At 34.6% G+C, this 25171-nt stretch overlaps 1 protein-coding gene across 1 annotated transcript; it reads left to right on the top strand.

Annotated features, from left to right (window-relative positions):
• The first annotated feature begins 15621 nt into the window (after window positions 1–15621).
• LOC132176500 ((S)-ureidoglycine aminohydrolase) lies at window positions 15622–23173 on the top strand. Its single transcript, XM_059588732.1, has 13 exons — window positions 15622–15779; window positions 15853–15984; window positions 16993–17080; window positions 17153–17229; window positions 19227–19266; window positions 19406–19472; window positions 20087–20172; window positions 20417–20498; window positions 20892–20948; window positions 21040–21078; window positions 21466–21536; window positions 22619–22672; window positions 22798–23173. The coding sequence occupies exons 1-13, from the start codon at window positions 15737–15739 to the stop codon at window positions 22865–22867; spliced, it is 906 nt and encodes a 301-aa protein (XP_059444715.1). The 5' UTR covers window positions 15622–15736; the 3' UTR covers window positions 22868–23173.
• The last annotated feature ends 1998 nt before the right edge of the window (window positions 23174–25171 follow it).

Here is a 25171-nt window from a genome sequence, read left to right as displayed (position 1 = left end):
GGAAATATCCTTATGCGACACCCATGATTCACTCCCACGTTTTATACCGTGATCACTTCCCTGTAACTCCGAATCTACTCCAATATTTCCTCCCCCAAATCCGTCTGTTTTTGCCATATCCCCCATATGATGAGCGCCATCATTAAACCTGTGATCCTTACCATTGATTCTACTACCTTCCTGAAAAAATTTTCCCAGCTGGCTTGTCGAAATCTCTTCGCCGGACGCATCCATCCCTCTTGTTGTCTCCGGTTTAGAACTCTTCAGATCGTGATTCCGCATACTTGCATGGACAGACCTTGCCTGTCCCGATCTGAACCCATGCCTCTCTAAATTTTGATCACTTCTCTGAGTTGGTGACGACGCCCTCAGTCCCGGACCAAACTTGGCAGGCTCCATATTTCTCATGCTACTTTTCTTCTGACACCCCCCTCCCATGTCGGATAATGCCACAATGGAAACAATACTTCAGGAGCCTTTCATATTGGAGAGCGATCCATGTTAATTCCCCTTCTAGCTTCAGCTTGCGTCCCCTGGAAAGAGGCTTAGATAAATCTAACGAGATTTTAACTCGCAGATATTCCCTACATCCAACCCCATCTGTATCCGTATCAACCTCTTCCACATCTCCAACCTAGCCCCAATTTTCTTTCCCACTTCCCTGCTCATACAAACCAATGGCATATGGAACATTCATACCCAAAACGAGGCTCTATCAAATGCTATTTTTGACTTCGCTGAATGGCCATCAAAATCTTCCACCAAGAACAAATCATCTTCAAACACCCAAGGTCGACCCTCAAAAATCTTCTCCTTATCCTGACTGTTCTTAAACTCAATCAGAAAGAGGTTTGCACCCAACACTTTGAAAATAATAGATTCCAAAGGTTTCCATCATTTTAATAGCGAATTCTTGATGGTCTCCATGCTCACATACCTATTTGCAAACAATTTCCCCACTACACATAATTGACCCCTGGTCGCTACCTTATGCACTTCATCCTTGAAAACTTCGACTTCCTTATCTTCTTCCTCTAACAGTGGATGACAAGGCCATGGATTGGGCATATCTTCCGCCATTTCTTCAGTCTAGGACAATAATTCTTTCACACACACGTGATCCTCCCTCAATCTTCAAGAGACAAGGGAAACAAATCCTTCTCCTCTAGGTTAAACGCCTAGCGAGAAAAAATTTGATTTTTTTTTTTTTTTTTGACATGTCCGCACAAGAGGGGGGAAGGAGATTCGAATTTTTTTTTTTTTTTGGTAGTACTTCAAGCTAATTACTCATCATCAGAGATTTAAGTATATAGTGAAAAATCCAAACAATGCGACAGTGAGGGTGTAGCAACTAGCAAGACACCATGGTCTGGATTTTTGTATATGTATAATTATATATATCACGTTTTCAATATTGTATGAGTATTATAAACTAAAAAATTAAAGTATTAACAATCTAGAATATTAATACATATATGTATTATCTTAGTCTTAAGTATACAGTATTTTTAAAAAAAATAAGTGATCACATAATTTTTTCTCTTATTATTTTCAATATTTTCTTGACGTGTCAAAATGGCACGTCAATAATTATTGACGTGTCATTATTTCACACGTCAAAAATTAATTAATTAATAATATTAATTATTTGTTTTAAAAAAATATTAGATAACAAAATTTAATTGGTACCTACATATATTAGGTAACAAAATTAAATAAATAAATAAATATATATACCCTTGTTTCAAAATTTAATTAATGGTACCTATATTAGGTAACAAAATTTAATTGGTATATGCATAATTATATATATCACGTTTTCAATATTGTAGGGGCATTATAAACTAAAAAATTAAAGTGTTTTTTAGTATTAACAATCTAGAATATTAATACATATATGTATTATCTTAGTCTTAAGTGTATAGTATTTTTAAAAAAATAAGTGTTCATATAATTTTTTTCTCTTATTATTTTCAATATATTTTCTTGACGTGTCAAATGTAACACGTCAATAATTATTGACGTGTCAAAATGGCACGTCAATAATTATCTCACACGTTAAAAATTAATTAATTAATAATATTAATTACTTGTTTAAAAAATAATATTAGGTAACAAAATAATTATATCATTGTAGTTTAGGGTTTTCTTTCTCTCTATATATAATGATTATTTTAATTATAATTAAATATTAGATAACAAAATTTAATTGATACCTATATTAAGTAACAAAATTTAATTGGTATATGTATAATTATACTTGATTCAAAATTTAATTGGTACCTATATTAGGTAACAAAATTTAATTGGTATATATATAATATATATGTATAATTGGTATATGTCGTCATATAGTAAGAGATATATTCGAACCCATTAAAATTTTATAAAACTAATTAATGCTCTTATCTCTTAACACTCTTATGCATTAGCTATTAAATGTTTATAGACAATAATAAATATGTACATATTTTTTGTTGTTTGTACTCTTTTAATTTATTTTGAAAAAATTATTATGGCTACATCACATTTTCAATATTGGAGGAGTATTATAAACTAAAAAATTAAAGTGTTTTTTAGTATTAACAATATAGAATATTAATACATATATGTTTTCTCTTAGTCTTTAGTATATAGTATTTATAAAAAAAAAAAAAAAAAAGTGATCCTACCATTTTTTTCTCTTATTAAGAAAATTTTCAAATTTTTATTTATTGATGTGTCACATGTGGCACGTCAATAAATTCTTGACGTACCACACGTGACACATCAAAAAAGGGGATTGGGAAGGCGTGAGCCAGCTGCCTTCCTTTTCTTTTATTTATTTGTTTTTCCCTCCTCCTCTAAGTTCTCTTTCTTCCTCCTCCCGTGCACGTACAATAGCTCATTTTCACTTAGTTTTTTGAATTTTAAATTTTTTCCCCTTTTTCTTACTTCTTTCTTCTATTCTATTCTTTGTCTCATGCCTCCCCTGCAGCTTCCCCTCTTAATTTCTCATAAACCCATCTTCTAGATCTCTCCAACGCCTCCCTGACAGTCATGAAATTTTCCGAGGAAATTGCCACTACCAGTGATTCGTCCCCACCGATAAAGCTCTTGTTCGTGTAGATGAGTGTGGGTTACGTTTAACGTCGATTACAGCTACCCTCTTACATGTGTATATATATATATATATTTTTTTTCTTTTCTTCTTTTCACGCCCACCTCCCTTGTTTGTAGCTTAAACAAAAGAAAAGAAAAGAAGAGAAGAGATCCTACCTGCGAGAGAAGAGGAGAAAAGGTGAAGAAAAAAGAGAAATGGAGAGAGAGGGGAAGGGGTCTGAATATTTGGGGATTTTAAGGTATATATGTGTATAGTGAATTTGTGAGATTTTAGGAATTTTGTGGGGATTTATTTGGGTTTGGGATTTATATGGGTTTTGAGTTGCAACTGGATTTTTGATAATAAAACATGAAGTAATTGGTTCAGTTGTGGAGCTAAAATTTAATTGAAAAAGAAAAAATTTAATTGCTGATAGGTTTGGGAGAAAGAAAGAAGAAACGGCTGGTGGGATGGATTTGGAGCTTAATTTGGTTTTGGTTTTTCACCTTTGGTTTTGTTTTTTTGGTTGTCTTTGGATGAAGAAAAGAAGAAACGGCCGGTGATGCTGGCCGGTAGGATGCTCTCTGGCATCGGCGATGTGGGTATTGGTGAAAAAAAAAAAAATTAAAAATTATTTTTTTAAATAATTTTTAAACGTTAGTGACGTTTCGAAATTGGCACGTCAACAAATTTATTGACGTGTCAAAACTGACATGTCAATAAATTATTGACGTGTCAGAAATTGACACGTCAATAAATGTTTTTGACGTGCCACTTTTTGACACGTCAATAATTATTGACGTGTCAAACAGTGACACGTCAAAAAATTCCCGTTTTTGATACCCACATTTTTATCGCTCAACACACGTCAATAAAGTTTAGTGACGTGTCAGACTACCTAACACGTCAAAAATACCCTGTCAAAAAAATTTTCATTTTTTGTAGTGACCATTTTATGGGCTGAGTGATGGAACACTAGTGAGCTGTGATTGATTATAGTGTTCCAGAAAGCCATAGCAATCGATCACCCTATATTTTAGTGTTCGACTGGTGTTAGACAGTTTGCAATTTGAATACGTCAATGACTTGAACACGCGGTAGTTAGGCTATTTAAGAGCCATTAGGCCAACTCTAGTGACCAATGTCCATTTGGTTGGCAAGGGCATTTAGAGCACTCATGAGAGAGATATAGTAATGCCAAATAAATTTCACCATTTTAACAACTAATGATTTCCACTATTAATCTTTTAAATAAACATATTGTTATAGTGTGATACTATGATCTAAACTAGGGTTAAGAAATCCTTAATTAGGACTTAAGGATCAATTAGAAGCAAGGTTTGGCATGAAATTAGAGAAAATAAGTCTAGTTTGACACTTGGAGCATTTTAGGGCTTGAGTGATGGAACACTAGTGAGCAGTGATTGATTATGGTGTTCCAGAAAGCCATAGCAATCGATCACCCTATATTTTGGTGATCGACTGGTGTTAGACAGTTTGCAATTTGAATACGTCAATGGCTTGAGCACGCAATGGTTAGGCTATTTAAGAGCCATTAGGCCAACTCTAGTGACCAATGACCATTTGGTTGGCAAGGGTATTTAGGGCACGTAGGAGAGAGAGAGAGAGAGAGGGAGGGGAGGAAATGAGGCTATGTTCTTAAGGATTGTGAAAGATAAAGGACCCACAAGGTGCGAGTATTTCTTGCTAGTGTTTCTCATGTTATTTATTGTCTTCCTCCTAGTACATTGTGTGTGTGTGTGTGTGTGTGTGTGTGTTGGGTTAGTTTTTAGGTGTTTTAAGCTTGGTTTGAGAAAAATATTTGAACTTTTTAAAGAAACATCCAAGCTTTAAGTTATTTGTTGTTTCAATCAGACCAAATGATTTTAATCTGAGCTTTACGACTTGAAAAAAACTAATTACTTGGTAATTTACTCCTCAATACACCTCCCCGTCTATTTCCTCCAAAGAATAAGACCAATAAATCTCTACTCTTTAAAAAGAGAAACTAAGCAGCATAAACATATAATTTTTATTTTTCTATCAACATTAATAATTACAATGAGTGCATCTACGAAGAGTAATCACATTAGCTAAAATTATACTGTACATATGATTTCTATTATTCTATCAACATTAATAATTACAACTAGAGCATTTACTAAAAGTAAGCAAGTTGTAGATCAATTTGAAGCTTAGAGTTTTTTATTATTAGGCTTGGATGTGGAGAGAGAGCTGTAGGCGGTCTGATTGTAGTTTTTGTATTTGTAGATCTTAGCATTGTATTTTGTAATAGTTAGTTTTTGTTATCTTTTTGGGGTAATTACCTTTTTCTCCCATCAACTACAACACATTGTCACTTTACCCCTAACAACCCAACTGCCCGACCCAATCAAAATACAATTTTGTGCTCAAAACCCACTTTCCACCAGTCAAAGACGTTAACTCAGACGGTCAAAGTGACAATGCGTTGTAGTTCATAGAGGCAAAATGACAATGCATTGTAGTTCAAGGGGGCAAAGTGACAATATGTTGTAGTTTATGGGGGCAAAGTGACGGGTTGACCATCTGAGTTAATGCCTTTAACTGACAGAATGGGGATTTTTGGCACAAAATGGTAGTTTGATGTAGTCGAGCAGTAGGGTTGTCAGATCATGGGGGCAAAGTGACAATGTGTTATAGTTTATGTGGGGAAAAGGTAATTACACCTATCTTTTTCTTTTTTTTTTTTATTTTTTTTTTTATATTTGTTATTTATTTTTGGATTGTAATTGTTAAAGATATGTTTCTGAGGTATAATTGTAGCTTAGATCATTCTTTTATGCTTTCCACTATTTTATTTAGATGTTAGAAGGTAATTTTTCCCGGTTAATTCATTTGAGAAGAACTCTCACTAACTTTCTAGGTTAATTATTATTATTAATTAAATATGAGGGTGTTACATTATTTACGACCAAGGTGAATAAAACTCACTTGGAAACTACTTACCGACATTTTTAGTATGTCTATTTTGATATCAAATTTGCATAGTTTATATAGGTATCAAGTGCTTTGTTATAAATGCAATGAGCTCTACATTTTGTGCAAAAATAATATTTGAGAAAATGAATTGTTGATTGTGTGATTTTGTAAATTCATACATTGATAAGAAAATTGTTAATATCTCTACGTGACATGGCTACCATTGGAAACACGAGTGAAAACTATGGAGTATGTGTATGTTATGTATGTATGATTGACCTTATGACCCACTTTTATTTTTAATGTTCTCTACTCTAGATTTGAGGGCTAAAGTGACTAGCGCAACCATGTACGAATGAGGATCATGCCTTGCAATATCGCTAGTTGTATGAATTACTTGGGGTTGAACAATTAGTGGTGGTTGTCTCTTGTACTTCATTGGAACACTGATGTAGTGTCATATGTATGAATAAGCCATATGGAGGATGGTTATGACTTGTGACACATGTTTATATATAAATTAAATTAAATGGATCATAAGACCACTAAGCATGTGATATAAAATTGCATTTCTATATGACTTTCAAGAAAGACAAAAAGCTTAATGTAAGTGTACTATGATTTAGAGCCTCTTTGGAATTGTGTTATGAAGCTTAAAAAAAATAAAGCTTTTAGTACCTAGAAAGGAGGTGTGCCAAACAAAAAAGGGGCATGTTTGGAAAAAAAAAAAAATCAAAAAGTACTTATTTGACTTTTTCACTCTAAAAATTCCCAAAATGCACTTTTGGAAAAGCTTGAAAATAAAGATTTTTTTTTTTTTTTTAAAAAAAAAAAACAAAAACAAAAAAGCCTCTTATTGACTTAAAAAAGTCTATATTTCAACACCTCAAACATGATTATAATGAAGAGGCCATGAGTTCAAATCTTCATAGAACTAAAATAAGGTTATTAAGACGACTTTTGTTTTGTTTTTGTTTTTTGTTTTGTAAGTTATTAAAATGACTTTTAAATATGGAAGAATTTGCACAAACAAAACCTAGAGCACACTCAAAGTCGGGAAGCGGATTCTCTCCAGTCCAAAATGGACTGGAGAGTATCATGTTAATGGCCAAGATCTTGGGACATATGTCCCATTAATATAAATAATAATAAAATATTATTTATATTTAAAAAATAATTAAAAACAAAATAATAAAAATTAAAAAGAAAATAATGCAAAAAATTAAGGGGTGGTGGTTGGCTACCCCATTTTTGCCATAAGGGTTGGCCGGCCACCCTAGTTGGGCCTGGGGATGGGTTCAGCCACCCCCTATGGCAAAAATGACGTAGCTAGCCACCCTTTAATTTTTTATTATTTTCTTTTAATCTATTATTATTATTTTTTAAATATAAATAATATTTTCTTATTATTTATATTAATGGGACAAATATCTCATTTATGGCCCCACAATCTGTCTAGGGAGATCTTGGCCATTAATTGGATACTCTTCAGTCCATTTTGGATAGGAGAGGATCCGGCTCTCTCATAGTTGCCAGCCATATAGTGCTATCCAAAAAAATATGTTTCAAAATTTTCCTTAATTGAAGCTGATTAAGTAACAATATTAAATAATGGATGATTCAATATAAACATGAGATGTATAAAGGGAATGCTTTGAAAAATTGTAATGAAATGATTATTGTCAATGGTACTCATATTATTTTCATATTCTCTACAAATTCAATAAGATCAACGATAGATTTGTGAATTCATACACAAAGAAGAAAAAACCCTAAGCGGCCTTAGCTCCTTAAGGTGGGGAACTTTGTTCCCCCAACCCTCCTTCCAGCCATAGTGCTGTCCAAGAGAAATATGTTTCAAGTACCTTAATTGAAGGCTGATTAAGTAACAATATTAAAGAAGAGATGATTCAATATAAACATGGTCTTATAAGGGAATGCTTTGAAAAATTGTAATAGAGAAATGATTAGTGTCAATAATTTGCTTATATTTTTTTTCATATTCTCCTACAAATTCAACAGATTAACTAATAGATTTGTGAGTTCATGCACAAAGAAGAAAAAACCCTAACACAGCGCCGCACGTAGGGGTGGGGGAGAACTTTGTTCCCCCCCCGCCCCTCTTCCTCCCCTTTTCTTTTTGCTTATTTCTCTTTTGTTACAAGCTCTAGCTCCACCGTGTCGGGCGTCCAGTCCTCCATTTCTGCCGTGTCCTTTTCTGGGGTTGATGGGGCTCTTGGATCGGACTGTTTAAAGCTCAATTTACGTCCCTCTGTCAAACCCAACTCGACATGAGCCCATCATCCGCACGCACCGTCCCCGCTTGCTTCCCAATGACACTTGCCACTTCTGATTCTGGTCCCCCGCAACGAATCATGACTTGCACTCGCCTGCGTATGATTTTTTCGCACTCTGGCCAGAATCTTCAAGCAGCCTCTAGTGGTGTTTGTGGGCTTTTGTAATTTTTCTTTATTTTTCCTGTATTTTATGTTTTCCTTGTATGTTATGGTCCTGGCTTTTTAGGTTGAGGATGTGAATAATTTTCTGGCTTGCAAGTCGAGGATGATGAATTTTGGCATGGGGTTTCTGCTCCCAGGGTCGAGGAATATGAGCTATCTATGCGTTGAGTTGAGTCTGTCAGGAGCAAATCTATTGTTACAACGAAAGATTAGTCATGGGTTAGCGGAAGATTAGTCATAGATAGGTCTTAAATGTTAGATTGTTTTGTATGTATCTATGACTTGTGTCCTCGTAGTTTCGGCTACGATTTTATCAGAGCTTTTTCTCTATGATCTAAGAGTGTTTCTACTTGTGATCCTTCTTCTATTAATGAGATCGGAATGTTTTCCCCTTCAAAAAAAAAAAAAAAAAAAATTGTGAGTTCATCATTGACTTATCTGGTGTCCACATAAGTTCACAAATCTAATGATTGACTTGTAAGATGAGATGAGAAAAATATTAACTAGAAATTACAGACACAGAGACACTTACAACCCTTTGCAAGACCTTGGCTCTGTAAGATCGGCAAGCCTACAACTTGTCTCATTTACCGGATCCTTCTGATAAACTTCTCAATCAAAGCACATAATCAAACTAACAAATATACTCTAGGAGTAACGGTTTATAGCTCACAATATGATCACTATAAAAAAGCCTCTGACGAAACCTAGGGTAGAATTTCGTGTCTCCCTAAGTCTATAAGGATGTATTTATATCACCTACAAAACCCTAGACTTAGGCCTACTTAAAAACACGTTTTGGACATAAAACCTATGGGGTGTCCAAACAGGGTAAGTGCCTGTCCGAACAGGGCCTTGTGGATGAAAAATAAGCTCACTGGAAAGCTTGTCTGGATAGCCTAGCACCCTGTCCGGACATGGCCTGCAGTGGGGATGAATTTCAGCTTGCGGGAATTCCTGTTCGGACGGCTCTCTCTTTGTGTCAGGACAGTGACTTAGTGAGCTTAGAAATACTATTTGAGCTCCATTTTGCTCACCGAATTAGCCAATACAAGAACTAACAGAATCAATACATTTTCACATTCAAAGTAAGTCATGTATCTTATAATGATCAAGTCAATTTATTCTATTTTATTCATACATCTCTTCATAGTTTACAAAACTCCATGAACTTCAATAATATTTATTTTCTAGAAAAGAAATGTTAGGAATACTAAATATTTTACTAACATAGGCTTACCAAACTGATGTGTAGCTCATTCATTCGAGAAAAATAAAACAATTAATTAAGAGCAATGTAACAAGTACCAATGAATGAGCTATACATCAATTTAGTAAGCATATGCTAGTAAGAGATTTAGTACCCCTAACATTTCCCTTTCTATAAACATAGGCTTTTTGAGTATTATCTTTAGTATAAAGTGTCTTTCTAGATAATGCAAATATGATATACTTTTACATGACATGTTTACCATGCCTTTTGAGGTAAAATTTCAAAACCTTTTGAATTGGTGCATTAATATAATATATCATAATTATCTCATCATCCCTCTTCACTTGGTTGTTGAAAATAATTAAACTATTACAAGTATATTTTAATTTTGCTAAAAGTCACATGTTAAACATAAATATTATCATGCCTTTCGCTCTAACCAAAAATCACTTTACTATATAAAAGTCATAATTCTAAAAATAAAAGCTATTAAACAACAATTTTTTTTTTTTGAATAATATTATTTTAGGAATAAGTTAATTCAATTTTTTTTAAACTTTTGGTCTAACCAAAAGTCACTTCATTTGCATATAAATGAAATTGATTAATTGTAAATTATCATTTTGAGATAAACTTTAAACAAGAAAGTTTCTTACATGAAAGAAAAAAACAATGGTTGCGAAATGTGTTAAAAAAATTATGTTGGTAATAATGGAATTTCTTATCCTTGTTCTCCTAAGTGTGCAAGCCTATGATTGTGCCCTAATCTCATCTTTTTCATCTCCACCTCCCATCCTACCTCCATATTCATTTAAACTTGATGATTATGAACCACTTGATGAATATGACCAACTATCCTAGTGTCTTATGACTGGAGTTGAACATCATTGTCCAAGTATTAAAAGGACATGGCCATTTCCAGACTTTGAATATGAAATTTGTATTTTTGCTACTTTTGACAATTGTTTAGCTAATGTCGAGAATTATGAACTCTCATATCTTTTTTTTAGTATTAAAAATTACATCAAAACTAATTGCCGCCCAAAATTAAAAATTAGAGCCAGTCATCGTAAAAGTGCAACTTATGTGAGTTGTTTATTGGAATACTATGAAAAGCATTTCAAAAATCTCTCAGATGTCATTTATACACAGAATCGTTGAGTTCTAACTTTTGATCAGGTAAAGAGTTCACAACTACTCTTTCTCTCTACGTCTTCCTTTTGATTGAAGCAATGCACATCAAGATCCTTTAGAGTTCTTAGCTTATTCTACTTTGTGGATTTTCTAAAATCTCAACTATTATTTTAAAATTAGGAAAAATTACACTTTACTCTCCAAAGTTTGAGTGGCCCGTTTGTTAGTAAGAGATTTAGTTTCACTATGGCCCATCTGTTAGCTACAGTCGTCTTCTCTAATGGAAATGTAATAACGTGACTCGCACGTGATTACTCATGTGAGTGTCTTCCCAAATTACCCCCAACCCACACGCATACTCGCATCACCTACAAAGGTCAACTTCTCATCTCCAAATTTCATGAAAGCCAATTTCCTTTCATTAAATATCACGAAAAACACAGACTCGTCAGCATCAATCCAAGCTGAACTCGGTATCATCACAACTTTGTTCACCCAAGGAACAGAGCGGTAACTAAGGGCAAAACTTCTTTTAGTTTCTAATCTGGGTGGAGTGGCAACGTGAAATCCAAGCATATGCGCTTTTCTTAATTCCAAGACCCGGAAGTTCAATGAGTTCAAAGTATTTGGGGGAATAGGGGAGCACTTGTATTTGTGGTTGGGAAGTGGATCTAAAAGACGCAATTTGCCTGAATTTGACTCTTGGACCTTGATCAACCAGTCCTTATTGCAAGAAGAAGAAGATGAAGTTGGAAAAGGATTTTCCGGTTGAAGAAGATAGAGAGTGCTTTTGGAGAGATAATCACGTGTGGGGTCAGGGGTAATTTGGGGAAGACGTACATATAAGTAATCACGTGCGAGTCACGTGATTATATTTCTGTCATAGAAGGCGGCTGGGCCTTACGGATGGACCATATTGAAATTTTTTTTAACTTTGATGGTATTGTAAAAATTGAAACATTGGAGGTTAGATTGAAAATTGGCTCAAACTTAGGGATAAGGTGTAATTTTTCCTTAAAATTAAATGGTTGAGATTTTATCATACTGGTGTTTGTTTCCTTTAAAATATAACAAATAATAAGATGATAATGCTGAGTTGATAGAGGTAATAAGTGTTAATATCATACTATGACAAGTTCCAAACCATTTAATTTGAAAATATTTGTTGAAATTTGAAACAAAAAATTACCTGATATATTACCCTAGGAATTACAGAATAGCAAGAAAAGGTTCATTATGAACGGTATGTTTTCATTAACCACAAAACATTAACTGTTTATTATTTTACATGAATCATAAGGTGTATTAAAAATTGATATTCATACACATTTTCTGATTTCTGGAATATTTAATTAATAATTCCAATATTTATAGTAATGCCAAAAAAATTTCACCATTATAATAACTAGGGCTGAAATAGCGGGCAGTTAACTATTTAACCGCCTAACTGCCTGTCAAAGCAGTTCGAAAAAACCACTAACCAAAAAGCGATATCAACCTCTCAAGCTCTCAACAAACACCAAAATCCAGTGAATAAAAAAAAAAAAAAAAAAAATCCAAAGTCCAAACGGTGTTGCGTCTATTAAGCGTAAATGAATGTAAGGTACATAAGTTAAACAGTGTGTTTTGCAACATTAGTTAAACGATAGTTTTGGTAAACAAAAGACAAAGCTAAACAGTGTGTTTTTTCAAAAATTAAAAGATCGTCTTTAACCTTTAGCTTTAGTCTTGTTTAAGCTTCATTAGTTCATCTGACCTAATTACAATAACAAAACAAAAATGGCGCGAGTTGTAAATGCTAAATGCCATTCTTCTTAGAAAAGATTTTCCCGTTGATGAAATGCAGAGTGTGGAAAACTAGGACATCCATAGAAATTCTACCAAGGGTGTAAGGAGAATTTTTGGAAGATGAGTGAGCACATTTTACCTCCCTTCCCTAACTCTTCTCCCCTTTTCTTTTTGCTTATTTTTCTTTTGTTACAGGCTCAAGCCCCACAGCGCTAAGTGTGCCGTCCACCATTTCTGCCTTGTCTTTTTTCTGAGGTTGATAGGGTTCTTGGATCGGATTGTTCAAAGCTCGATCTATATCCCTCCGTCAGACCCACCTCGATACGCGCCACTTCACCACGCGCATCGGCCCTGTCCACTTCCAACGGCACATGTCACTTCTGATTTCAGCAACCCCACGACGGATTGTGACTTGCACGCGCTTGCGCATAGTTTTTTTTGCTTTCTGGCTAGAATCATCCGGCAGCCTTCCTCCAGTGGTGTTTTGTGGGCTTTTGTTGTTTTTATTTTTCCCCGTTTTTCCATTTTCCCTGTATTTTGTGGTTCTTGCCTATTGGGTTGAGGATGTAAATAATTTCCTGACTTGCGAGTCGAGGATGATGAGTTTCGGCAGGAGGATGTTGCTACTTATGTATCGGATTGAGTCTATCTGGAACAGACCTGTTGTTACAACTGAAGGTTAGTCATGGGTTAGTGGATTTTAATGTCATACATAGGTCTTAAATGTCAGATTGTTATGTTTGTATCTATGACTTGTAACCTTGTAGCTTCGGCTATGATTTTCTCAAAGCTTTATGTTCGTGATCTTTTATCAATTAATGAGACTAGAATGATTTTCCCTTCATATATATATATATATATATATATATATATATATATATATAAATGAACAAGAAACATTATTTTAAACAATATATGCCCCACAAAAAAATCAAAACAAAGTTTTTTTGTCTTCCTCAAGCAACACACAATGAATGATGATCTTTCACATGGGAGTTTATCTGCTCCACATCCTTTTCAACTTCTCCTAGCTCCTTCTTAATCGCCTCCAACTAAGTCCTATGATATTCTCAATTATCTCCCTTATCTCTGCCTAAGATTCTCCATAGAAATCTACCTTTAAAGCTCTGAGCCATAGCAGTGAGTTGCATGCTTTATGGCTGCAGCTAAAGAGATAGATGATTATTTGTCTAAAAGTAGGTTCAAGTCTCCAAGGAGCGTGTGCACCATTTTCACCTTCTGTTTCCTTGGCTTGTTATATACCATATGAAATAGAAAGCATTTTCATTTAGATCATTAATTCAAGATGGAGGGTGATATAAATAGAAGTTGTAGTGCTTGAGATATTTAATTCAAAATAGAGGGTGATATAAATAGAAGTTGTAGTGCTCGAGATATTTGTGACACCTTTTAAAAAACTATCCAAAAAGCTGGGGGCATGTAGCTTGATGATGGAAGTATGTAGCTTTTGCCTTTTGGTATGGATATATATCTTTATGCAAGACTAAATTTTAAACTTGCAAGTTTGTGCTATTTACCTGTTCCAAAAATGTTATCCTCTTCCATTGGTCATGGAAAGAATACATGTTTGTAATATTAATTAGGTGAAAAAAAAGGGTATACTGTATTTAGTATACATATTTTTATTAATAAAATAATTTAATGTCATTTTAAGAGTGAATGGTGTTATAGAGAATAACTTCAATGTGGTCAGTGCACAAAACTTCTGCTTTGTTTAGGGTTTTGTGCACACCATTCAGTGGTTGGCACATCAGCTGGAACGCTTTAAAAAAAAAAAACACCCACACCTAATTATATCAAATTTTATTAATTTTTTTTTATTTTAAAAATAAATGTAGAGGGTGCCAGAGGGTGGTGGGGGCGGTTCGCCGCCACCCCCATTGGCCGGGGGTGGCGGTGAACCACCCCAATGGCCTGGGGGGTGGCCGCGAGCCACCCCTAGTGGCCTGGATCTCTCCCTCTCGGCCGGATCTCCCTCCCTCTCTTTTTCTGTCCGCTAAAACTCTCTCCCTCTCTCTCTCTCTCTCTCTCTCCGCCGAGGGTGGCTTGCACGGCCACCCTCTTGGGCAGGGGTGGCCGCGCGCCATCCTTAGATTTGACTGGGGGTGGCCCACGAGCCACCCCGACCACTTATTGGGTGGCGTGTGGCCACCCCATGGTCTAGGGGTGGCTCGCTGGCCGCCCCTAGCCACCCCTAGGGTGGTTGGCGACCATCCCATGGGCCGGGGGTGACCCGCGCCACCCCCACGTGGCCAGCGGAGAGAGAGATGGAGGTGGTGTGAGGTGGCGGCAAGTGGATGCGAGTGGTGGTTCAAATGGATGTGAGAGAAATAATCCAATGTTTTGCTCACATATATTTTTCTTCAATGATGATGTGTCAAACTCTGAGTGGATTGCACAAAACCCTTGTTTTGTACAACGACCACACAAAAGATGCATTCTATCACAAAACATAAGTGCTTGACATTGCAATTTAAAAATCACTTAATTTAAAATAGAAAAAAAAATCTCCAATTTCTATAACCAAGCTAGATGTACTTGTTTGAAAAAAAACACGAATTTAGACTAAAATTATGATTTCGAATAACAAATATTGATAAAAAAAATATTTTTTAACTTGTTTTACTAAACACCTTTGCAATTTTAAAAAGTAGCGATTTAAAAAAATAATTGCAATTCCAAACGAACCCTTATAATTAGGCGGTGTCTATTTGGTCAAGCGATTTCAAATCGTGTTGTTTGAATAATATCAATTTTAAAACAAGGAATTTAATTATAAAATGAAGTTTAAAATTATCATTACTCCTTTTCGATTTTTCTAACAAAAAAAAAAAAAAAAAAATTCTATATCAAACAATTCTTAGAACTTCTTTGTGCACGTGCGTAGCTGGTGAAAAATCAGCAACATTCACCGAACCACCAGAGGCACAGACTACACTTGTCCCCGCCTAGTCAGCATTTGTCTTCTTCTTCTTCCTCCACCAGCGCTTGATAGTTTACACAAATAAAAACCAGAGGCTGAAACTACAATCCTCCTCCTCCTCCATTCAAACCCCCTAATAACACAGAGATCTCACCATGCGAACTCCCTCACCTTTCCTCCTCCTCCTTACAACAATCAGTACGCAAATGCCCAGCTTTAATCTTTTTTATTGTTGGGTTTCTCCTTTATTCTTTTTTATTTTAATTTTCAGGTTTGCTCAAAGTTGCTGTGAGTGAAGAAGGTTTTTGCTCTACGCCTTATTCTGTTATTAACTCGGATTCAGACTCGAAGCCTCTGTACTGGAAGGTCACCAATCCTACACTTTCTCCTGCTTATCTTCAGGGTCAGTGATTAGAATTTTGTGTGTGTGTTTTATCATATAGAACTTGATGTGGGTAAACGTGTAAAAGTGATTTGTATTGGTCTGTGGAGTAATCAGAAACATGAATGTGGATTGGTTTAAATATTCTTACTGTGTTTGGTTGCTGAGGAATTAAAGCAAGAAAGCAAAAAGGAAAAAGAGGGTCCAATATTATTGAAGAGGAAAAAGTTGAAGATGATGCAAAAATATGCTTATCAGGGTGCTTTTCAAATCAAAAGCATGTTCTTTTTTCCTTTTCTCAAGAAGAATTAAAATGTTCAATACTTGCTTTCTATGCTTCCAAAAATGTAGACCTTTTGACAGCAGAAATTGAAAACGATAGTTTATCAAATACTTTCACTCTTTTCATTCTTAAGAAAAAAAACGAATGCTATTCTCTAAACTACGTAGGCCTTAAATTTTGAATTGTGTGCTTTTAGTGTTGTGGCATTGATACAACTCAACCATGCAGTGGTATCAGTTTCGTTGAGTGTAGATTTTTGTTTAATGAGTAATGAGTAATACAGGTTTATGAACCATGACTTCGCAGGCAGTATGTTTAGTCATTAATAATATTCTTATTTTCTTTATCACTTTTAGGGAAAATATAAATTCATGAGAAAACATGTTGATTAGTCGAAACTTAGGAGGGCTTTTGCAAAAATGATGGAAAATGGTGGAAAGGTGAAAAATGAAAGGACTTTTTGGCAAGTGAAAACAGAAAACTTATCTAATTTCTGACTGAAGCTCTAAGAAAGTTTTTCTCTTTATGCACGCGTAGCCTATTTCGAGGATAATGTTGTGGAATAAATGATGTGATCATGGATTACCGAGAGACTTTAGTTGTTGATTTTTTTTAAAGTTACAATGAGAAATTGCCAAACTTTAATTTTGACTTTTTCCCTCTATTCCTTGTATTAATAACGAATCTAAAAATTTGCTTGCAAGATATTACACTCACCTTTTTTATTTTTGGGTTCTTATTGCCAGATTTGCCAGGTTTCACACGCAGTGTCTATAAAGCTGATCATGCTTTAATAGCACCTGAAAGTCATGTATTCAGTCCTTTACTTGAGTGGTACTTTTAAAACCTTTACTATTAAAATAATTGTCTTATCTGCTGGTGTAGTAATTTGGTTTTCTTTGACAGGATTAATACATTGGGGGCGTACTTAATTACACCAGCTATGGGCTCAAACTTTGTAATGTACCTAGCAAAAATGCAAGGTTCAGTTGCAGAATTGTATATAATTTGCAAGTATTTTATTTGATTTAGAGTTTTGGTATTCATGGGTCTTCAGCTTGAACAATAAAGTTACAGGATTCAACATATGTTGATTGTTCATGCTTCAATGTTGTTGGACGAATTGGAACTCATCAGTCATCATGCACAATTTGGACAACTGCATGTCTGCATGTTTTGTAAAATATTTGAATATTTTTGGAATATCTGTATGTTGAACAATTCATGACCAACATAGGATTGGTGGCTAGACTTGCAGTTGTTACACCATTATTGGGAGAATTTGCAATTGAAGAAAAAAGTGTATAGGTTTTTTGAGATACATCTTGATTTCTGAGAGATAATTGATTCGTAGTAACTTATTAACTCTAGAAAACAAATTATGTAGAACTTCTGAAACATGTTTATCTTGATAGAAAAATTATACAGCTCATGATTTCTAATGATATTATAGAGATTTTTCTATGCTTCATCAAATATTAAAAGGCAATTAATTGTCGTGTTATGTTTTAATCTAGTTAAATTCTTACTCATTTCAGATAGAAAAGGTTGAGTATTTGGCACCTTTCCATATAAACATACATCACTTGTTATCCTACGACCCAAAGGAAGCTTTAACCACATCTACGTTATTCTCCAAAAAGACTAGTCAATATTACAGTTGGAGTTTTCTAGAATCATTTATAAAGTTTAGTCTCACTTAGGAAAGAACCAATGTGGAACTTGACACTCATATAAGACCTTCACAATCCTCTCATCCAATGTGAGACTTAATGTTGGGGTGTCCCAATATCCTCCAATGAAATCACTGACATCCTCATCAAACCCACATCATGCTGCAGTGTTTCAGTTGGTTGGTTTGATTCCATTTGTCACGATCTAGTTATACCCTAAAAGGACTAGTCAATGTTACAATTACAGTCCCAAGAGTCATTTATAAAACATAGTCTCAATGTGGGACTAAGTACTCATGCAACACCTCACAATCCACCCACTCAATGTGAGACTTAACTTTTTGGGTTGTAACGTGTTATGCTTCAACTTCCTAGATTCTTGTTATTCTTTGTCTATGTTTCTTTGTTCCTTCATTTTTTGTTTTATGAATTTACTACCAATGCACAGGCAAGGAAAGCATGACCTGAAAATTTTAGAAGTCAATACTTGATATACATGATTTGGCACATTGAGATTCTCTCTCTCTCTCTCTCTTTCCCCAAATGAATTAACTTGTGGTTTTTGATAAGAGTGATGTACCCTACAAGGTCTTTTAATGTAGTTTTGTGTAATACATGTGATAATTAGGCTGAAAAATGACTCAAAACATGTGATGACTTAACTAGGTAGTTGGGATCCGCTATGTGAATTCTGCTATGCTGCTCTGCTCTAATAGGTATTTTCAGTTATAGTCATGGGTTTCTTTATTATAACCTCAACTCATGTTTGCTAGTCTACTTGTCTTTACCTGATAATAGGACATGTTAAAATTAAAAATAAATGCCTTGTAGTGATCAAAGTGCAGCACTCACATGCATGATGTCTAGGACAAGCTTAGGGTTGTTCTCTAGCCACACCCACCTTTCTTGCATGGCATGGTGCCTTCCAGTAGCTTCTTGGTTTGCTTTCTTTGTTATGTGTTTGACATTGATTCTTCTTATGGTTTTTTCTTAGGCCCTACAGTCAGAAATATCCTCTTTAGTACATCTATTAATGATTACGTGTCGGTTAAAATTTGTTGTTTCACTTCAGTGGTTGCTTGTTACAGAAATACAAGTGGGGAACGCTTATATGTGTCTTTTAGTCAGTCAATATGTTGAAATTAAATTGTGTGATGGCGTTTTTCCTTGGATTCAATTAGATTTATCTTGTCTATCATGTTTGTCATCCATTGTTTATGATGCACATGCAAAGATGTGCAATTGGAATTTATTTTCTCCTTGTTGATTATTTTTTAGGTTACTGATATTTGCTATATACTGTGCAGAGAATTCAAGATCAGGACTCCCCCCAGTTGATGTAGAGAGGTATGCATATTTACTCCCACACCACCCAAAAAAAAAAGAAAAAAAGAAAAAAAGAAAGGCATATGGCTCATTATACATACAGGTTATAATTATGCATTTGATTTGCTTTGTGACATGTATTATGTATTTATCCCACTAGGTTCATATTTGTGGTTCAGGGTGCTGTGACTTTCATTGATACTTCTGGTGTTAGCCACGAATTGATAGTAAGAAAACTTGATTGGTATTTAATTTTGAATACATTTTTCAGCATGTAATTGCAAGTTTTGATTGCTTATCAATGTTACATTACTTATTATGACATATATCAGAACATTTTGCAAGTATTCCTCTTTTGATAATTTTTTTTGACTTACCTATTATTCAACTCGTCACTATATCTTATTCATCACCATCTAATTGTTCTACTAGTGTGGCAATTAATTTTCTTGTCTTCGTGGCAAATATCTACCATGTTTTGCTTCACTTGTCACTTATGTTCACGAACATCTGCAACTAAACTTTTTATTTAAATTTGTCATCCAAAAAATTGGGTGGATGTATTGGTCTCCAATGTAGCTGATGTGCCATGGGTTTAGAAGACGCTTTATGTTAGCTTATCTTTGTGATCAATCCTACTTATCAAAATCAAATCTTTGTGATCAATCCTTCTTTTATGTTTCCAAGTATCCAAGTGTTAGAAGGTTCACACACACACACACGCATTAATTTGGGGCTCTTTGGCTTTTCTGTATAGTAGCTGCAAATGCTTTATGTGATTATTCAGGATCATTGATAAAGGCTGGAAGAAAATCTAATGTCATTTCTCTTTGAAATGCAGATGGATTCGTATGCTTATCTACCTCCTAGTTTTCAACATTCACTGAAGTGTGATGCATCTGCCACTCTTGTGGTGTTTGAGCGAAGGTTTGTTCCCCTACGTGTATAATTGACTGGATAGTTTGCCATCTTGTTCAGGTGTTTCATCTTCATAGCATGCTCAGCATGAGAATTCACTCTAAGTACCCTTACATGGCATTGATGCTATTGAAGAACTTGTTTTATCAGTTAAAGTTACTTTGGTATTGAAACATCATTAACAACCAACAGTGTTTAAGTCATTGGATGATTCATAATGCTTTTAACTGTCAAATATCTTGTTTACTGCTAGGTATTCCTCTCTGGATAATTGTGTCACTGAGCAAATCATCAGTTCAACAGAAAAGCAGCCACTCCTTGAAACTCCAGGCGAAGTAAGTTGTGGATTGTTTGTTATTATATGCTTAATATTGCAGAAAGATTGGAAGTCCCTGTCTTTCTGTATACCAGTAATTTCCCTTTCAAACCCTCCCTCCCCTCCCCCAGGGCAAAAAAAAAAAAAAAACCAGCATACTTATTTTCAGTCCTCTCTTGGGTGTGTAGGAGCCATTCCTTGATACGTATTGACTAAGTCTCATATAAGTCTTCTAATCTTTTCTTGCTCTTGGCATTTATATGTTACAATACTCAATTGTACATATCCAATATTTTATGATGATTTCTGGAAACAGTTTTAAGGCTTTTATTTTCTTTAGGTTTGTATTTAAGATAGTTATTATAGTTATTATTAAGTTTGTGTGTGTAACTTTTTCCTTACCTGATATCAGATATTTGAACTTAGGAAGCTTCTACCCACATCTTTGCCATATGACTTCAATATCCATGTAAGCTGTAATCTACTTTGTGATGCAAATCCTGGTTTCCTTGGTCATGGCATTCTTTTCAGTAACTCAGCATTTATATACGTGTCTGCAGATCATGGATTTTCAGCCTGGAGAATTTCTTAATGTCAAGGTATTCTTCTTTTTCTTAGTTGTTGAGCCCCTTTTATCTTGAGTTTCTATATATTGCTCCTCCATCTTGTTCTGGATTTTTGTAACATGCAAATCGTAATACCACTCAAAGTAAGTTTTCTCTAACTTAACATTTGAGCTAAATTTTGGTTATGCTGTAAAAGAAATTAATTTAATGAAGCTTTAGAGGCAAGAATAATTCACATTCTGATACCAATCCTTTTTCTTCTTAAAAACGTTTAGGGATTTTTTCCAGAATAGGTTTTTTTAAATAATTTTAAAGTCATAGTTTTGATAGTTATTTTTGTGCCCAGCTTCTTTAGGATGCTTTCTTGTTAAAGTTATGAGGGTTCAGAAAATTATGTACTTTGGCCTTTTGCTTTCACAGGAGTTTCATTACAATCAGCATGGTTTGCTGCTTTTAGAGGGACAGGGCATTTATCGGTTGGGTGATAGCTGGTAAGAGTTCTTCAAGAAGCTGATATTGTGTTAGGATGTCTATATAATTCCTGCTGATATCATATATAACTTTCTGAGGCCAATAACAATTATTTGTATTGTACATCGAATATGAAAAATACTAATAGGACTTGCACTGTATCTAGGATTACCTGACTTTTCTTGTACTTCTTAACATACTAAGGCTTTGGGATTCAGTTAGATGCCTCCCTCAGCTTACACGTTTTCTTCGACTACCATTTGGTAACAATTTTGCTTTCTTTAAACTGGTTTGGTCTGCGCATGTAAGGAGTATCACGCTCACTGGCTTAATTTTAACTTGCCTTAGTTTCAGCAGGTTCGAACATGTTTGATGTGTCCTTTCTGAAGAATTTTGTCCTTAGAGTGAGCTATGGTAGTTATAGTGGTAATTGTCTTACAAATGGGATAATATTGATAGGGGAGACTTTATTTGGTTGTTGCTTGTACAATTGATCCATTAGAATATGACTAGTGGAACCACTTGCCCATGATTGATATCATATATTACTATCTTCTTTGCCTGAATGGGGTTTTGGATCTCTAAGGATTATGCCAAAGAGGGACAGATAGGTTTTAGTTGGCTTTGTTCTTCCTTGAAACTCATGTTTTCATGTTTTTACCTGCTTACTATATTGCCAAACATACACTTTGTGTTTATTACAATTATTATTCTTAATTGGTGTGGTAAGTGTTTGAACTGTCAAGCCGAATGAACACCTTCTGGCATTCTTCAAATTCATGCCTCTTTTCTTTCTAAGAGATCACTATATTAGTACACTATTCTATTTCTTTATCCACAATAACTAGCCATATGACTAGCAACACAAACAGTCAACCTCTCTTTGTACATGAAATCAATGATAGAGCTTAAAATTCAAGTTCCTAAATTTCTAAGGAATGTTGTCTGGCTTTGTCTCGATGAGATCGAGCTCATGAATTTGCTTATTGCAATATTGTTATGACCCTTTTTTCTTTTTTTCTTTTTTTTTACCAGTTCTATGATCTACTGTCACTTGTTAAATATTTTTAATCGTAGTTTCTGTCAATCTTTTCATAAATAGGTATCCAGTTCAAGCAGGTGATGTTATTTGGATGGCACCATTTGTGCCTCAATGGTAAGTGAGAAATACAATACATTTTTTCTGGATGGGGAAATAGGAATATTATATAGAAGTCTCTTGCATCTTCCTCCAATATGGTTTAAATCAAATAGACAATGATATGTTCTGCAACCTTTCAGGTATGCTGCACTTGGTAAAACTCGGTCGAGGTATCTTCTGTACAAAGATGTGAATAGGAATCCTCTGTAATCATATTTCACCAGAAGTATGCTCATGGGTGCAATTGCATGATTCTGACAACTGATTTAACCATGATAATAATGTATGAACTACAGCTACCAAATGCTATGTGCATTACATTATTTTTCTCAATGTGGTGTATGCTTGAATTTAACAGATAGCCTAGTACTATATGGGACCAATTTGTTAAAGGAATGCTATTTTCTCTGGTTTCCTAGTTCACCAGGAAAAAGAAGAAGTTGGAAAACATGTGGGGAATATAATAAAAAAAAATGTACATGATTCTATATTGATATGTGGGTTTCTCTGGTTCAAGTTCATGCTCAACTCAATTATGAAGGCCTAAATGCTTCTTAAACCAGTTGGCGGGTCTATCAAACTGTCTCGCACTTGATCCTGCGGGTTCCTGCAATAAAATTATAAGTTAATTTCACTTGAAATAGAGAAGACCGAGATTGACATGTAACGTGTCTTTTCGAGTATCGTGCCGGTGAAACTGAACTAGTAGTAGACTCATACAAGAGCCATCTTGGTTCAACATTTTGAGTGTCTCAGTCAGTGTAGCATTGGAAACTAATATCAGGATTTAGAATGTCATAAAGGTTACTAAATATTCAACTTATATTCCATCTCACATGCTCAAAGGGTCAAGAACTGATGAAGTCAATGAAAGAGTCAAAGCAAAATAAATATGAAAAAGAAAATCATAAAGTCTAATTGGGAATAAGTTTGAACATACTTTCTTTTTGGTGAAAATCTAAAACAGTTGGGATTTGAAAATAAGTGGTCCAACTGTTGACACTAGTTGTCACCAACTACAAATATGACATAGAACACAAGAAGATTGATTCAGTGAATTTATCCTGTAGAAGCATTCATTTTACATAAGGATTACTGTTAAATTTTTTACTCATGTCAGATTACAGAAATTTTTTTAATTCAGTCTATTAAATTGACATATATCTTTAAAGTATATGATTCTCACATACATTATTAAAAAAATATGTAAAAATTACATGTTCTAAAGACAAATGTTAATTTAATAGATTGGGTAAATTTTTTTTTCTCTAACCCGATCATATCACGGACGAGGAACAAATGGTTCGGAGATGTCCACGTGGCAGTTGACATAGCACCTAGAATAAATCAATTTTGGCACCCCACAATTAGTGAAATATGATGAGAGAGAAGCCACCACCACCACAACCGACCCATATTCTTCACCACTCCTTTCCCCCATTTTCCCTAAACACTTTGGTGGGATGTCTTCCATGTCAGCCTTTCCCAAATCGGAATATTAAGATAAACATTAGCCTGCTTTTGTGCAAAAAAGTTTATGATCTTTTCTTTTTTATAAGAACAACTTTATCTAAAGTTATCATTAGTGGCAATAATATGTCACAAATTCCCCCTTTCAAAGGCTTATCAAATTCCCTTCCAATGAATTCTTTTGATTAACACTCTGACTAAAGTGGCACCACTCTAATGCCAGAGAAGTAATATCTCAAGAAATTTTCTATATTCATAAAAAAGATAGTAATGGTTAATATCTTCCACTATGTCACAATGTTGTCGGTAACACTACCCATCTTTTATTTGAGGGACTTTGATTTGCTTATGTAATGGTTGGATGCTTTTGTATGTATATATGTCTACATGTCTTCTTGCATCCCTTACTTTAGTATAAGGGGGTGCAGATTTCCGGAGTTCTACCAACATATATTGCAAGAGAGACATTATGGAAAATACATCATAGAATCAAAACGCACAACATATATTTTGAAAGAAGCTCCACTGAGGCTTCTTTGCACGATGGAAAATTCTAAGAATAAAGTTGTTTTAGTGAAGCTTTGATTTACGATGCGTCCGTTTGGTTTAGCGGTTTCAAAACGTGCAGTTTGGCCTGAGTTTTTTAAAACGTAGATTTTTCACTTTTTCAAACCGCACACTCCCTTGCTTGCTAAGCGAAAATGTAAATTTTTTTAGGTTTTTAAATCGTTTTTTTTTTTTTTCATTAGCTAAACTTTCAAACGGAACGCTTTTTACAATTTTGTATAAAAACGTATGTTTAACCTACAAAATATTCATGGGGTGTTACTATGCTCCCTCGGGGCCCATCCAATTAATATAGTCCTAGACCAACATGGGTAACTTTCTATTAAAAAGTTGGTTTAAATAAAATTTTGTCCTAGTTGAAGGGATTTCATTTATGAGTATTGTCTTTTATATGGTAGATGTCAATTTATGACAGCTGCCTTTCACTCAAGAGATTCCTGAAGCAGTGATTTAGTTAAGGTTTCGATCATGAAAAGG

Source organism: Corylus avellana, chromosome ca3 (genome assembly GCF_901000735.1).
Source record: "Corylus avellana chromosome ca3, CavTom2PMs-1.0".
NCBI lineage: Eukaryota > Viridiplantae > Streptophyta > Magnoliopsida > Fagales > Betulaceae > Corylus > Corylus avellana.
Note: the sequence above shows the minus strand (reverse complement) of the source record. Positions and strands in the feature narration are given on the sequence as shown.

Coding starts and splice junctions, on each gene's coding strand:
- LOC132176500 (XM_059588732.1), top strand. CDS start 15,737: ATGCGAACTCCCTCACCTTTCCTCCTCCTCCTTACAACAATCA. Junction 17,230..19,226: donor GTACCTAGCAAAAATGCAAG/GTTCAGTTGCAG, acceptor TATACTGTGCAG/AGAATTCAAGATCAGGACTC. Junction 20,173..20,416: donor CTTGTGGTGTTTGAGCGAAG/GTTTGTTCCCCT, acceptor GTTTACTGCTAG/GTATTCCTCTCTGGATAATT.